General features: G+C 28.5%; 2 protein-coding genes across 7 annotated transcripts; one reads left to right on the plus strand and one right to left on the minus strand.

The window, feature by feature from the left end:
• Nucleotides 1–296: 296 nt before the first annotated feature.
• LOC149511590 (uncharacterized) lies at nucleotides 297–908 on the minus strand. Its single transcript, XM_089754351.1, has one exon. The coding sequence runs from the start codon at nucleotides 906–908 to the stop codon at nucleotides 297–299; it is 612 nt and encodes a 203-aa protein (XP_089610477.1).
• A 5,246-nt stretch (nucleotides 909–6,154) lies between these two features.
• LOC111276054 (interactor of constitutive active ROPs protein) lies at nucleotides 6,155–12,043 on the plus strand. 6 transcript variants are annotated; one of them, XR_002688469.2, is made up of 11 exons: nucleotides 6,161–6,737; nucleotides 7,195–7,263; nucleotides 8,620–8,673; nucleotides 8,860–8,923; nucleotides 9,106–9,180; nucleotides 10,224–10,478; nucleotides 10,593–10,638; nucleotides 10,785–10,863; nucleotides 10,955–11,087; nucleotides 11,637–11,724; nucleotides 11,815–12,043. XR_002688469.2 is itself a non-coding variant. In XM_022861793.2 (10 exons), exons 1-9 carry the CDS (start codon nucleotides 6,408–6,410, stop codon nucleotides 11,045–11,047), a joined length of 1,065 nt encoding a protein of 354 aa, XP_022717528.1. In that variant the 5' UTR covers nucleotides 6,155–6,407; the 3' UTR covers nucleotides 11,048–11,087; nucleotides 11,815–12,043. The 6 variants fall into 6 exon arrangements, 4 of the variants coding, with proteins under 4 accessions (XP_022717528.1, XP_022717524.1, XP_022717526.1 ...); XR_002688470.2 differs by having other exon boundaries at nucleotides 11,662–11,724; XM_022861793.2 differs by lacking the exon at nucleotides 11,637–11,724 and having other exon boundaries at nucleotides 6,155–6,737.
• The last annotated feature ends 3,836 nt before the right edge of the window (nucleotides 12,044–15,879 follow it).

The following is a 15,879-nucleotide window of genomic DNA, read 5'->3' on the forward strand; positions in this document are numbered from 1 at the left end:
TTATCGGAGAAATCACTATCACTCCATGTTGCTATCACAGCTTTTTTCTTTGGCTTGGTCATGTTTTACTTTTTCCATAAAGGACAATCAATTTTAATGTGATTCGGTTTGTTGCATTCATAGCAAATAATCTGATCCATTTCTCTTCTACTTGATTCTTCTTTAGTCATCTTCCTTTGTGGTCTCCTCTTACTTGGGAACTTGTTCATTCTCATGAACTTCTTGAATCGCTTTGCAAACATGGCCATCTCTTCATCTTCATCATCCTCCTTTTGAGTAAAATTTTTTTCATCCTCTTAAAAGGTAGATTTAAGAGCAATGCCACCTTTTTTGACTGGTTCTTGTCCCCTTTTTATATTCATTTCATAAGTGAGGAGAGAGCCCATTAGTTCATCTAAAAAAAGTGTATGAGGATCTTTGGACTCTTCAATGGCTGTCACTTTGGCTTCCCAACTCTTTGGTAGACTATTGAGAATTTTTTTTATCATCTCCACATTTGAATATGTCTTCCTAAGAGCCTTTAAATCATTAATGATGTCGGTGATGCGGTTTGACATCTCACTAATGGTTTCATTAGGTTTCATCTTGAACAGCTCATAATCATGAGTAAGCTTGCCTATTTTTGTCTCTTTCACTTGGTTTGCACCTTCATGGGTGACAGCCAGCTTATTCCAAATTTCTTTTGCATTTTCATACAAGGAGACTTTATTATACTCACTTGGTCTCAATGCGCAAAAGAGTGTGTGCATTGCTTTAGCATTGAGTTGAGCCATCTTCATGTCATTGACATCCCATTCACTCTCTAGCTTTATCACCTCCTTATCATCCACCATCTTCATTGCACTTTGAAGACCATTTACAATTACCCTCCAGACTTCATAATCATTTGCTTGAATGAACAGCCTCATCCTAGTCTTTCAATAGAAGTAGTTGTCACCAGCAGAGAAGGAGTCTAACAGTTGAATGCCCTTCACTTCCAAGAGATGTTGCAACTGTTTCATTTACCATGAGACACACTTCTTGTTGGCAGGTATAGTTGTTGTAGCTTGAGGATAGTTTTTCCACATTGATTACCATATTTCTTTGAGTCATTTTCAAGATCACTCTTGGGCTGTTAAACCTATAAAAAGAGTATTGGCTCTGATACCAATTGTTAGCTCAAATACTTGGAATAAATCAAGAGGGGGGTGAATTGGTTTTAATAAATTTTCAAAGATAATATTCAATAACCATAAATTATCAAAATAGATAAAAAAAATAGATGAATATAAACAAGAGATATGGTTAGAGAATTTAACACCAAGATTTATAGAGGTTCGGTCATTTCTTAGGCACTTACGTCCTTTCCCTTAGCCTTTCTTGCTAAGGAGTTCAATCCACTATTTGATGAAGATTACAACTAAGCTTTCACAAAGCTTTTCAACTCAACAACATACACTTTTAAGGGTTATCTTCCCCCTTAAGCTTACACATTCATAATACAAAAAATTCAGAAGTGTTTGGCAAACTTTAAGAACCTCACAAAGGCTAGGTGTTTGCTAAGTTGAAGTACATAAATGTATAAATAAAAAAGTAGAGAAAAACTTATATGAATTCTTCACTTTTTCTTTTTTTACAGCTTTCAATGCTTAAGCAGATTGGTAGGTGAATAGCAATAAGTTTTTTTAGCTCTTGTTGCTCTTAGTCTGCAATAGATTGCTTGATTTATAGTTAGGAAGAAGTTGAGAGCCGTTGGATTGCATTTAATGGTTCAAACTTGCAAAAATTTTAGATAGAAAATAGCCGTTGGAAGTTTCAGGCCTTCAGGGGATCGATCCCTTCCTTAGGGGATCGATTGGTTCATGTTTGAGAAAACTCGATTTTATGCCTATTTTTCCCTACTCGATCGATCCCTTGCTTGAGGAGATCGATATATTCTTTTAGGTGATCGATCTCCTATATGAGGGGATCGATCCCTTTTCTGGGTTTCCACATTTGGGGGACATTCTGTTTGAACAACCGATCGATCCTTTTAAGAGGGGATCGATCTCTTTTCTGGAAAATTGCACGAGGAAATCATTTTGTATGAAAAAGTGATCAATCCCTTAAATGAGGAGATCGATTCGTTCTACTAACCAATCGATCCCTGCAGGGAGGGGATCGATCGATTTTTGCCAAATCTTGAGAACTTTCGATTTTGGTTGAAAACATGATCGATCCTTTTGCTAGGGGATTGATTTGGTAATAGAGGGGATCGATCTGGTAATTGAGGGGATCGATCCCTTCCCTGAGGGGATCGATCCCTTCTATCAAAACTTGCATAAATCATGTTTTGTTTCGAGAATTTGAGTTGTTTTGGTTCTCAAATGAATTTTGGCAAGATAGAAAGGTGGAAAAATGTTCAATTTAAGCTTAAGACAAGATTGAAACAAGTTTGGCAAATTTTTATTTTGTTAAATCAAAATTCGTAATCAATTCAAGGACAACAATTATGATAAAACTTTCATATAAATTTTCACTTCTAGTTACATATATACACAAACATAATTAATATTAGGGGTTCAATATCAAATTAATAAAGCTTTATGACTATCGAAATGCATTTATTTATTTATTTTGATTTTATTCTCAAACTAATTTTGTCAAATATCACCTTCATTTAATTAATGAAAATGATTCATTTTATTTTTTTTTCTAACCACTCATCCTTTTAAAACACAAGCTTTTAATGATATTCATACGTTTTAGAGATTACAAATACATAATCAAGAGACAAAGTAGAAAACATTTATTATTTATTTAATTTCATATATTTAAAAAATAATTTACTCTCCATTTATTTTTATGTAATGTTAGGTTTTCACACAATAAATACAAATATTAAATATTATTTTTTTGAATATAATTTAGTTTAAATAAAAAAATCATAATAGGAACAGTCATCATATAAATTTCAATGTTTTCTTGTATTAATTGTTTTTTTAATAAATTAACATGGAAAATAGAATACAAAAAGTTAGTATATTTATCTATGTATATAATTAAATTTCGAACAATAAATGTGCTTATTAGTGATATATATTTATATTTATATATATTACATATTAAGCTATTAATTAATTATTTATTTGCAATAAAAAAGTCAAATATGAAATGTTAGATTATTAAATTTTTATGTTTTCATATTTTAGTAATTAATGATTTAAAAATAAATATTTTAAAAGAAATATATATATATATATATATATATATAAACCAAATTTCAAACTTTTCTATCACCAAAGCAAATTATAATTACAGAAAAAAGAAATTTCTATAAAATATAGTTATATTAAAATTCATAATCAATTTTATTTTGAAAAACTTTTCATATTATGATAGAGATATGAAAATTCACATAAATTATATATTGATTTTAATAAAAGAGGGATCAAATTATACAAGTGTACAACTAATTTGTTATACATATTTTTATAACTTCATATATGATAAATATTTTTATAAATCGACTGTTAAATTTAACAATTTATTTTTTGCTATTATCCACCTAAAATTTTACATCAATTCAATAATCTTATCATTTCGATTGAAAATAATATTTTTTAATATATATTAATAGTTAAAATTTTATTATTATTAAACAAATAGTTATACATTTTAAATTTACTTGAAATTTGATACGTCTTATCTACATGAATAGCGTATAAATTTCAACCATTGGATTGACAAGCTATAAATTATATAAAAAGACATGAAAATGTGTAAAATTAATTTAGTTTTAGACATGTCTAAATGGATCTCTTTCCATTTCAGATTTCAAATTTCATTATTTAAAAATTTGAAAATAAATTTAGAAAAAAATATAAATTAACCTTAATTAAAAAAATTAATCTTTTACTAATCGTTTAAATTTAATTAATGGTAGAGAGACGAAAAATTATAAATCATTATTATATTAATTTTAATCTTTACATATTTTATAAAATTGATGGTTTGAAAATTAAAAAAATTTTAATGATATTTCACTTTTATTTATTTTTTAGGTAGTATGATTCTTTTGTCTTTCATGATAGTTTTTTTCTTTAATAAGATTGTTAATTTAATTTTTAGATCCATTTCTTTTTTTAAAAGTTAATTTGTTTCTATTTTTAATTTTTATTTTAATAAAGTAGTTGAATATATATATTTTTAATAGAAATAATTAAAATTTAAAAAACTTATATAGACACGTATATTTATACATATTTATGCACACATATATACTATTTAAATATTTTCAAATATAAAAGACTAATTTTACGAAGCATGAATAAAAAAACCTAGTTTTATATAAATTTTTTTTAAATATAATTGTTAATTATATTAAATATTTGAAATTAAATTCGATTATATGGCATGTTTGTTTATGAGACGTAATATGCTAATTTAAACTTTTTTAATCATATAGCACAGACCAAAAAACTTTATTTTCAATAAAAATAAATTTTTTAAAAAGTATTACTTATTATTTAATTGAAATAAAATACGATATTTTTTTTATTCCTATGTGTCATGTATCCAAATATTAATAAATTTTATTGATTGTTTATTGGATCAATTGACATGATATTGAAATTAGTATTTGAAGGTTACAAATTTGAATGAATTTATGCATGGAATGATAGATGGTTGTAGGGGTAGATGAAAAATTTTAAAAATATTAATTAATGTTAGTGCTAGGTCATCCAAATTAAAAGGCCAAACTTTAAAAATGTTATCAATTGTTTTTAAATTATTTAGATAGAGAAACTAAACAACAAAATTAATGTTAAGATACAAATTTACCAGTATATTTATGATTATGATTCAAATTTATCATTAATAGTTCAATTGGTGTAATTTTATTATCATATTTTTAATTTGAAAGCAAATTTACCATCATACTTCAAATTTTAAAGCAATTAAAGAATATTCAGTAAAAAAAAAATTATTTAAAACTATATTACAATAAAAAAAATCTTAAAGATAATATAATAGTGTAAAAAAAAAAAAACCGTGAAGCAAAATTTAAAATTTTATTTTATTTATTTTTTCTTTATCATGGTATTTTTTATTAAATGTAATGTCACATAATCATCTAAAATTTTCTTTTCATTTTTTTATTTCATTCTACTACCTTATCATAATTTTTCAGTTAGTCTTGACTTTTTTCTCTATCATTTTTATATGTTTTGAATTATAAAGTATTTGTTAACAAATTTTTTTTTACTAAATATTCTTTAATTGCTTTAAATATAAATATAAATATACTTCAAAATTAAAAATATAATAATAAAATTACACGAGTTAATTCAAATTTCAAACAATTAAATAAAATTTGTAAACTAAAAAAGAACTATTTAGTTTTAAATGTATGAATTATAAATATTATATTTATATATTTGTTATTAAATGTTTTTTTATTAAAAAATAAAAATAAATTAAAAAGAATTTTAATTTCTTTTTTATAAGTTAATTTTAATTTATTAATTTAAAATTTTTAACAATATGTATTAAAAATGATTTAAATTTAAATTTAAAAATCAAACTTCGACTTAATAAATGAGTATTTAACATGTTTGGATAATTAATGCTTATTTTCTTATTGTATGAGTAAAATTTAGGTAGCAAAAATTAAAAGTATGAGGATAATTATCAGATTTGGATATCTTGATAAATAATCAAGTTTAGATATTTGTAGGGATATTTATTTGATTGATTCCATTAATTTTTAATTGAATTGTTTAAAAATAAATTAATCAAATTATATTATTTTTTTTTGTTAATCGAATTGAATTTAATTCAATCAGTTCAATTAATTTTTTTATTAATCAAATAATAAATATATTTAAATTAAATTATATTTTAAAATCTTAATTTCTCATATTTTAAATAAATTAAATAAAACTTTATTTTATATTTTTTCATTTTATATTTGAATTTTTTATATTTCATTTAAAATATCAATTAATTCAATTTTTAAATTAAAAATTAAAAATTAAAAATTTTTAAATTTATTTTTGTTAATCGATTAATTAATTAAATTAAATCAATTCAATTAATTAATTTAATTAAAACTCAATTATAAACACCCCTAAATACTTATACTTCAAAAATAGCACATATCCTATCTGATATCCATGGTTCAAATTGAATTGAACCTAAGTTCTGAGAAAAAAGAAAAAAAACTGAATTGAACTTAATTGCTGACAAAGAAAGCTTTTCTTTTTTCCCCTTTTGTCATCTTATCTTGGGTTTGGAGGGAAAATCCCTCCAAAATTTTAAAATTTAGACAAATCGCCGCAAAAAAATTCCCAATTCCACCAACCAACCAAAAAAAAAAAAAAAAAAAAAAAACCAGCATTTATTTATTTTTTATTATCTCCGTTTCTTTGTCTCTTCTATTTTAGATGTTTTCTTTTCCTAAAGCGACGAAAGAAGAGACTTCATCAGCGATGTCGCAGGGCGGCGGTGGCGGAGGAGGCATGGAGTTCAATCTGGCGGAGGAGATTCTGGCGGTGATACCGACGGACCCTTACGAGCAGTTGGATCTGGCGCGTAAGATAACGTCGATGGCAATCGCATCGAGAGTGTCGAAGATGGAAGAGGATATGGGGAGGATGAGGGAAAAAATGTACGAAAAGGATTGTATTATTTACGATTTGGAAGAGAAACTCTCAAGATTGCAGCAAGCAAATCATGACGCTGAGTCTAGATTAAAGCTAGCTTTTGATGAAAATGTTAGTCTCTTTTTAAAATTTTTTTTAATTTCTTAAAATTTATTTAAGGATTTTACAGTTGTTTTTGAAATAATTTGAAATGTTAGTGAAAATTGTCGTGCGTTGTTTTTTGGGATTGATCTGATTTTGATGCCTTTTTGTTTACTTTCTCTTTCTTTCTTTTTTGTCCCTTATTTCTATCTTTACTGTTTTCTTTGCCTTATTAACCAACAATACTGTTATAAGTAGAAATTCCGTTCCTTTTGAGGGATTTTTATAATTTGGTTTCTGAATTTTTTTGCTTGTTGATTACATTTGTGGGTGTTTATCATTTATTTATATATGCTTTTGGGGTTTTACTGAGAAAATGAGGAACTCTTTTTGGGTACAAATTCAGTTTTATTTTCAGATAAACTTGTGGGTATTGTTTTTCAGGATTTTGATGCTTGCTTGTTGGTTTTTTTTTTTTTTTTTGAAGATTAAGCTTTCAAAGGAGCGCGATTCCTTGGCAATGACTGCAAAGAAACTTAGCCGTGATTTATCAAAGGTGAGATTGTAATTTTAATTATGTTTTTTCTCAATTCACCAATGTATTTATGGAAATATGGTGAGTGGATAGGTTCTTTAAGATTCATACTAGTGGTTGATATTACCAATTTTTGAGCTTCTGCTAAAGGTTATAGTCAAGAGGAGCAGTGGTGGGCAAAAATTCTTCTGATTGAGGAACAGATACTGTTAACTTTGTTGGTTTTTTTTAATTGCTTCTTACAAAATAGTTTGCTGATAAACTATCTTAAGGTACCACTTTGATCCCGATAAAAAAATGAAATTTATAATTAACATATAGTTCATTTGAAATTGAAATATTATGTTTGAAATTTGTTGGTTGGTGAATTCCTAATTGTTTAGTAAATTATAGATTTAAAATAAAATCAACAAAGTTTTTATGAAATCTGTATATTACAAGGAATTTCATTTTTTCATTTTTGTTCAAACTAGTGCAATTCCATATTTGTAGAAAGTAGAGATTTGGAATATGTATTTTTGCAATTTATCTGTGAAGTAACCTCTTTATTCGTGAGATCCATAACTTCAGCCATGAAGTATCCTGCCTCTTTAATGTTTTTCTGATGAAATGTGTAAAATTCAGGGCCAGGTGCCATTTTAAAATTTTAATCATAGAAAAGATTATTTGCTCATTTAGTATGTTCCAATTGCTGGGAGGTTAACAGGGGTTTGAAATTGGAAACCAAACAGAGTTTTAGTGCCTGTTTTCATTTCCTTTTAATATGCAGTCAGCTATCCAATTCTATTAGTGTATTGCATGCTTATATTAATATACTCATTCACTGGTACTTGAGTTGTTAGTTAACTTTTTTAATTAAAGAAATCTAAGGAGTTTTCTCTTTCACAAGCACAATTATGACTCCAGTCAGTTTGTGCTCAATGCTGCTAGCGAGTAGTGTTCTTACTAAAACAAATTCTCGAGTATCTTGCGGCGCTGCTGTGTGACATGATGATGTTAAAGGCTTAAGACTGCATTCTGTATATATGTTCTGTTGCATTTAGGTTACTTGATCAATCCATTTTGAATGTGTTGAACATTTAAAATTTGATTCAACCAGATCTATTTTTAGCTTTGCTTCTGTCTAGTAGTTTTTGTACTTTTAGATTTGAATGCTTTCTTGGACATCATGCCTTTGTTGAAGAAATCAGATAATATTTTCCTACTTTTTGATCTGTTCTTTCATAATCATGCTTGTTCATTATTCCCTTTTCTTTTAGTCTGTTTCTCATTTTTTTTTTTCTAATTTATATTTACTGGCACATCATCATTCTATATTCATATCTATTCTATTTTGAAATTTGAAGATAAAGAATAACATATTCTAATATTTAACAGTTGGAGACTTTTAAGCGACAACTGATGCAATCTCTAAGTGATGACAATGCATCTGTAAGATTTCCATATTTAGCCATTCTTGTTTTTTATGTTTTTTATGATTCAAGTATATTTCTGTCATTCCTAATGAAAACTTGTTCTGCTTTACCTGCACTTTATTTTCTCTGTTCAGTTTCTGTTTGTTCAGATACTTGAGGAATCCAAAATTTTTTTTACCTTGTTTTCAATCCTTCTTAACAGCAAGCTGAAACGGTTGATATTGGGACTTGTGACCAGTCAGTCCCTAAAGCCTATCCTGACAAGGGTATTATTAAGCTCACTTATTGCTTTTTTTTTTTTTTCCTGTGCGATTTCCTCCCTATTCATTCATAATTTCTCACTTCAGAAATTCAACAATAGCCTATCTCCACCTTCTGCTTTCTTTCCACCACTAACTTCTATCTTGTTGCCAATATTCTGATCTATGTTATACCAACTGCCACATAGATGATGGGATGAATGACTACACATCACTTCGTTCATCCAATGGTTCGATGGACATGGGAAGCACAATTGATGAAGGTAATTAGACTAGTTTCTCTTTATTTCTTTCGGTCTGTCTTTTGTTTTTTGTTGGAGCATTTTTTTGCTTATGTATGGTAGGAGGAGCTTAAAAGATCGGCATCAATGTTGGAAGTGCATAACACGTTGTTATAAAAATTGGAGATAAAACAAAACAGATATATTGCAACACGTTGTAATGAATAATGGTTAGAGTTTTTCAAAATAACTACAGTACCATTTTGTTTTAGACCCTTGATATTTTAAATATTTTATTGACTTTTCAAAATACTTGAAAAGCTTTGGATTTAAAGCTTTAATGCTTAATGCTTACTTTTAGAATTTCTAAAATTAAACATCAAAAGTGAAAAAGTTTGATAGCTAGAAGTCAACAATGAACTTTCCTTAGGGATGAGTATTTTCTTAAAAGAAAAACAAAAGAAAAAGCTTTTAAATGTGTTGCATTGAAAGTTATTATGCAAATAACTATATGAGTTTTATTAACATATGTGTTATATTTATCAAATAGTCTTAATTTAACGTGAAAGCCTTTCTTCAAATTGGCCTGACAAAATTACCTAGCATGACCGGCTGATCTGGAACTATGTTAATTACTTTATCTTCACACTCGGTGTTATCTTAGCATAATTTTGATGCTAGAAAACAATAAATATAAATAAAATAAAGTCCTGTGATTGATGGGCTCCTCAATGAAGCATAAAAGGAACTATGATTATGGGAGATAAATAACTGGTTTCTAAATTCTTTTTAAATGCAGATATGATTATGGGAGTAAATGACCGTTGTTCCTGAATTATTTAAATGTTGAAGACAAAATTTCTTGAATCTATGCAGATAAAGCTGTATATTCTAATACTTGAATGCATTCTTTTACTTGTTATAAAGTACATTAACAAGTTAGTGAAATGATCCTGTTCACTAACTTTGCCATAAGATGGAAAAGGATCTATATTTCATTCCTGATTAGTTTTCTGGGAAAACAAATTAACTTTATTAAAAAGCTTTATCTTGATATGGATTTTGAACTGATATTTTCCCAACAGCCTCAAGACATGCTGGACAAAGATTTTCTATAACTCCATATATCACACCGCGGCTTACTCCTAGTGGAACTCCAAAGGTTATATCCACAAGTGGGTCCCCTAGGGGTTATTCTGCTGCTGTGTCCCCCCAGAGAACCTCTGGTGCAGCTTCTCCAACAAGGCCTCAATATGATGGGCGGACTTCACACTCATGGTACCTGTCTAGCCAGCAGTCGTCTGCAGCTAACTCTCCTCCTCGTGGGCGTTCACTGCCAGGTTTTGCAAGAATTGCTGTTATTCTGATAGATGATCTCATTTTGTTTTTCTATGAATAATTACCTCTTCCTCTTTTCATTTAACCCATTTTTTCTTGTATTTGAAAATGTTTAGCACGGACACCTCGAATTGATGGAAAGGAATTCTTTCGTCAGGCCAGGTAAATTTTATTGTTTGAGTTCTATCCCTCTCTCTATCTCTTTGCATTTGTTTGTACCTATGGGAGAGTGCATAAATATATTCAATTATGACCCCTTAAGAAGTTCCTGGCTCTTAACAAACTGATCTGAAATATTTGTAATCTAGGAGTCGCCTTTCCTATGAGCAGTTTAGTGCATTTTTGGCTAACATCAAGGAGCTAAATGCTCAGAAGCAAACCCGAGAGGTAATGAGTTGTTAAGCTCATCGGAGACCTCTACACTAGTTTAGTGTTTAAACTTTTTGTGCCCTGAACTAATTTAACTTTTTCTTTTCAGGAAACTTTGAGGAAGGCAGAAGAGATTTTTGGGACAGATAATAAAGATCTGTTTCTATCATTTCAAGGATTGCTAACTCGCAACATTCACTAGATCTTAAACTATCTCTTCTTGAGATGATTTACAAATACTGGTATGTCTAGTTCTACTCACCATTTGTGAGGCTTTTGTATTATTCATAACATTGGCCATATGTGATCCACTTGTCCTTTATAAGGTTAAGTGCATCACTTTTCTTGAGGTGCACCCTTAACTATATAATAGCCTGGCATAAAGTCAATAGATATGGGACCTGATATCAGTTCATGAATTGTAGGAGCCTATATTCTTTGTAGGTTCACATGCTTAAATGCCTGATAGATAAGCATGTCTATAGATTGTGTGTAAGTGCATGTGTATTGGTGCTCAGAAATCATGTCTATAGATTTTCATATTTGAATAAATAGGTGATTGTATGTAGGCATGTGTTTGTGCATGTATTCACTTGTATTGACGGAAAAAGGTTCTTTATACTAAATGATTCTTATTTTTTAAAGCCACCATATCTAGGAGGTTATGATTAGGTCGAAGCAAGAGTTGCATTATCTTAAAAATGACTTTATGAATACATCATATTTCAAGATGTCCCTCTGTTTTTATACGGACAGGGTTGATTGATTTAGGTAATTTACTTTTGGTCTAGGGAGTTGAAGTACACTATTTGGCAGGTCGTTTGTCAAACTTATTCTCATTTGCTTTCTGCTGATGGTTTTCTCCACAGAAGATTTGCTGTATGTGATCGATATATAGATTTGATCAGCTTCTGTTTGAGCAGATTAAAGTAGGGTGTTTCGGTCTTTAATTGTATCACATTCATGCAGGAATGGTGTGCAAATAATTTCTCTGCCTTTGCAATCCCTTTTGTAAAGTTGCCATTGCAAGATTTGGACATCAACTTGCATATAATTAGGAGATTTTCTTAAATTACAACTGATGTCTTGACGAAATTAAGCCTTTTAACGTTCATGTATGGCTGTTTTAACGTGAACCAGATGCTGTGAGACCAGTTGCTTTTATATTTCATAAAAATTTATTGCTAAAATTACTCAATCAATTCCCGGGAAAATTTAGCTTAGTGCAGAAACTCTTTTGGAGTACATGGTTATACATTACTGTGCAAAATTTGGTATTAGATTTCTGCACTTGAAAATATTTTATCCACAATGTGCGATCTCTATTCAGGAAAAACATTCTTCTCTTCAACCTTTGGTCAATACTGTGCACTTATTTCACTTTTAACCTTTTATTGTCAAAATTTTTATTTATCAAATTTTCTATAAAATTTCACAATTTTAGCATAACAAGTTTTAAAAATTAAAGCAAGTCATTTTTTTTCCTTGTCAAGTTAAATAGGGAATATAGATATCTAAGTTGAGGGGGATGAAATCCAACTTAATTTTGAACATCAATATATTCCTTTTTTTTTTTTTTTTGGTACTTCAATTAAAGGTTTTTTCAGGTTTTGCCTTGTTTTAATCCTCTCTTTGGACTTGATGTTAAAAATGCCTCTTCCATATGGACCTAGTTTATGTAAGGTTTTATGCTTGGAGTGTATTCACACAAAAATTGAACTCTGGTTGACAAAAAAGGAGTATCTCTTTCCAAACTAGATTAATTAATTACTTTGTAATTAGATCTGTAGACAAGAGCTTTGAAGCTCGAGTTTGATTTAATTCTATTTAAAATATTTAAAATTAATAAAAAATTTGAAATATTTTATAAAAAAATCAATTTTAATAAGTTGTACGATTTGAAAATTTTTTAAAGCGAATAAGATTTAATCCAATTCAACTCAATCCATGATAGATCCCATGGATAGATCTATTGGTAATACATTATTACATCCATGTAACATATATTATTTGCTTTGAATTCTTAGTTTTGCCCTCAAATTTTTGCCGTCAATATATAAGCGATGTATTCAAACATATCCTAGAAGACTCTCAAAATTAGCTAATACCTTTGGAGATCCTTTGTTTGCCCATATTCGAAAGTAATCTTATTGGAGCAAAGAAAAAAAGAGTGTAAAGTAAAATGAGATTTTCTTTCAAACTCACTATTTAAGTCTTTGGACATCATTTCACAATATCTTCACAGATTCTTGCATATATTCATGTTTATATATATCTCAAGACTGTGACTGGCATATATCTGCTTTCCTGCATTTTTGTGTACTACCACTCAAAAGCATGCTGTGGATTCTTTTGGTGTGCCCTCTTCTTCATTGCTAACTTTGTTTTCTCCTTGTACATGGTCACATGCACATACAAAAGGGACATAGAGCACATGTGAATTCGGGAAACAATTTAACTTTTTTTTTTTTCTCGATGCATATGAGAAAAATCTAGAAGGAAAAATGGATTCAAACCTTAGACCTTATCTCTGAAGGTGACAGCTATTAGCTTTTAAATGTGGCTAAATACTTATTTTAGGATTTAACATTTGTAAAAATTATCATTTCATAATCTAACATTTTATTTTTGAAGAATTTAGGATTTCAGCTTCTTAACTTTGATTAATTGAGGAAAATTGATCACAAATTATAAAACTCATGGTGCCAAGAGTTATCAAATTTTCTTTATTTAGGTAGATTTAGCCCTTTTTTTTTTTTTTTCAGAAAATTCATTTATTATAAGTTAAAATTTACGGTTCTGCATTTTTTGGTTTATTTTATCAATTATTCTCAATTAAAAATAAACATTAGATCCTAAAATGAAAAATTTTATAAACATTAGATTCTCGAGTAGTATTTAGCTTTAGAATTAATTTGAGTACTTGTATATAAAACTTAATTATTAACTATAATCTTTGATTTTTATTGAGTTTAGTTGATGTCACCATATTCTCCAAACAAATTGTTGGGTGCCTAATAAAGTATTTTTTTTGGTATAAAAGAGGAGTATGAGGAAAGGGAAAATTATTATAGTTATTGGAATTTAAATTTTAAATCTATCATATGCCACCTAAAGCGATTATATAAATCAGTTGGATTAAGTTATTGGTATAGTATCTTAATCGTCTTCTAGTTTGAACACATCTTTCTCATTAAGAACAGGGAGGAGGCAAAGGTAACCTGATCGAAATAAAGAGAAGTGAAGATGTAGATGAAAAGCATGACAAATCTTTGAACAAGAATCTCTCAACTTGGTAAGAGAAATGAAAGAAGTGTACTATATATAGAACATAGAATATTTTCTAAAGAGTAAAAATTGAAGAAATTGAAATAATAAAAGGAAAAAGTGCTGTAGTGGTCATATGCTATAAAAATCAGCTAAGATTCACTCTGAGCAACATGCACCAACATGAGTTTGTTGGACCAGATACCATTTGGAGTTAATTCAAGATATATATAATATCTAAGCAAAAAGAAAGTATTATATCTTGTCATTTTGAGGCTGCAAGCTTACAGACCTCATTGTCATCTTAAAAATTCATTTTCTGATCGCCACCTTTTTCAAGACCTATCTAAGACTTTTTTTTGGTGTACAAATAAATATTTAGGATCAAAAGGAAAAAAAAAAAGGTAATGTTGCAATTAACTCGTGAGCATTTCATTTGTAATTTTTTTATTTTAATTTTGTAATTATTTAACAACAATAAAAAATTGTGTAAGGTTCATCATTTATAAATATTTTGAGTTTCACGTAGTATTATGATGAATTTTATATAATTTTAAATTATAATTGATTAATTGTAGTGTAATAATTGTTCTACAAATTTAAATTTTAGCTACATTTATTTGGTGTAGCATACATTTTTATGTAACAAAAACTTAAAACGTGATGCCATTTAAACTTTCAATTGCACTTTTTTTTTTTTTCCTTACATTTAACGTCAATGGCAAAGGCTTAGTCACTCTCAGTGTATGCAATCTCAGCTGTATTTAATTCAAAATACTATTAAAATTAAAAAAAATTCCTATGGTACAGCCAAATTGATAAAAGTTCTGTTAATAAAATTGTAAAAGGAGTGCAGCTAATAAAAAGACTTTTAACAGTACTGTTATAAAGTAGGTAGCCAAAGATCAAAATTGCTGTAGTGGTTGACTGCACTTTGAAGTTTTGAAATTGAATATTTTGCCAACTTTGTTCCTTTATAACCAAGGGCTTGTTGTCTTAAAGTTATTTTTATAGTGGGTTAAAAAGGACTTTGTTAAACCCAGGTTTATGCATGTTTAACATGTAAAATTTAACAGATTCAAAATTTAAATTCTAATAATTGCAAGTTATAATTTTTTTTAATTTATTTTCAAACAAGGATTTCATTTATAAAAATAGTTTTGCTGATCAATGTTTTAAGTATGTAATAACGGCATTATTAAAATTTTTTTTTATTATTTTATGCAAAGAGACAATACATTTAACTAGACAATTGTCCTTACATTGAAAGACAATTCTTCGAAGTTAAAAGCAAAAGAAATCTTGCCAAAAATTTTTTTGTTTCAATTACCAAGAATAATTGGCCTACACTAGAGTCCAAAGAAGCATGATAATGGGAGGATAGATCCAAGTAGTCATTTCCAAAGAAGCACTAACAAAGGTTTAGACGAAAACAAGTGATTTGGGGGGAGAACCGTTGTTAGTAGATGCAATGCAAGTGGGAAATATAATCTCAATTTCGGCTGCTGCTAAGTTGAGTGATGGGATAGGGAAGGTTTATCAGAGCCAGAGGTACCTGATACTTACTATGCCTCTACATCTTCCATTGCCTCTAACTAAATTCTCCCTTTGTCAGGCAACTAGGCCAGCCCAAGATAATATTTGCGTAAGAGGCATTTTCTAGATTACCCTTACTCGAGAAATTATTGTATAGATCGTTATATCAATGATAAATCAGACAAATCAAGATGCATCTACGTAGTTTATTATTTTTTGTATATTTAAAAT

This window comes from Durio zibethinus, chromosome 25 (genome assembly GCF_047325235.1).
Source record: "Durio zibethinus cultivar Kanyao isolate XHJ-2024 chromosome 25, ASM4732523v1, whole genome shotgun sequence".
In the NCBI taxonomy this organism is placed as follows: Eukaryota; Viridiplantae; Streptophyta; class Magnoliopsida; order Malvales; family Malvaceae; genus Durio; species Durio zibethinus.

Excerpts from the sequence above, each read along its gene's own strand:
- LOC111276054 (XM_022861793.2), top strand. The coding sequence starts at position 6,408 with ATGTTTTCTTTTCCTAAAGCGACGAAAGAAGAGACTTCATCAGCGATG. Across the intron at positions 9,181-10,223 it reads GGGAAGCACAATTGATGAAG|CCTCAAGACATGCTGGACAA; the intron begins GTAATTAGACTA and ends TTTTCCCAACAG. Across the intron at positions 10,479-10,592 it reads TCGTGGGCGTTCACTGCCAG|CACGGACACCTCGAATTGAT; the intron begins GTTTTGCAAGAA and ends GAAAATGTTTAG.
- LOC149511590 (XM_089754351.1), bottom strand. The coding sequence starts at position 908 with ATGAGGCTGTTCATTCAAGCAAATGATTATGAAGTCTGGAGGGTAATT.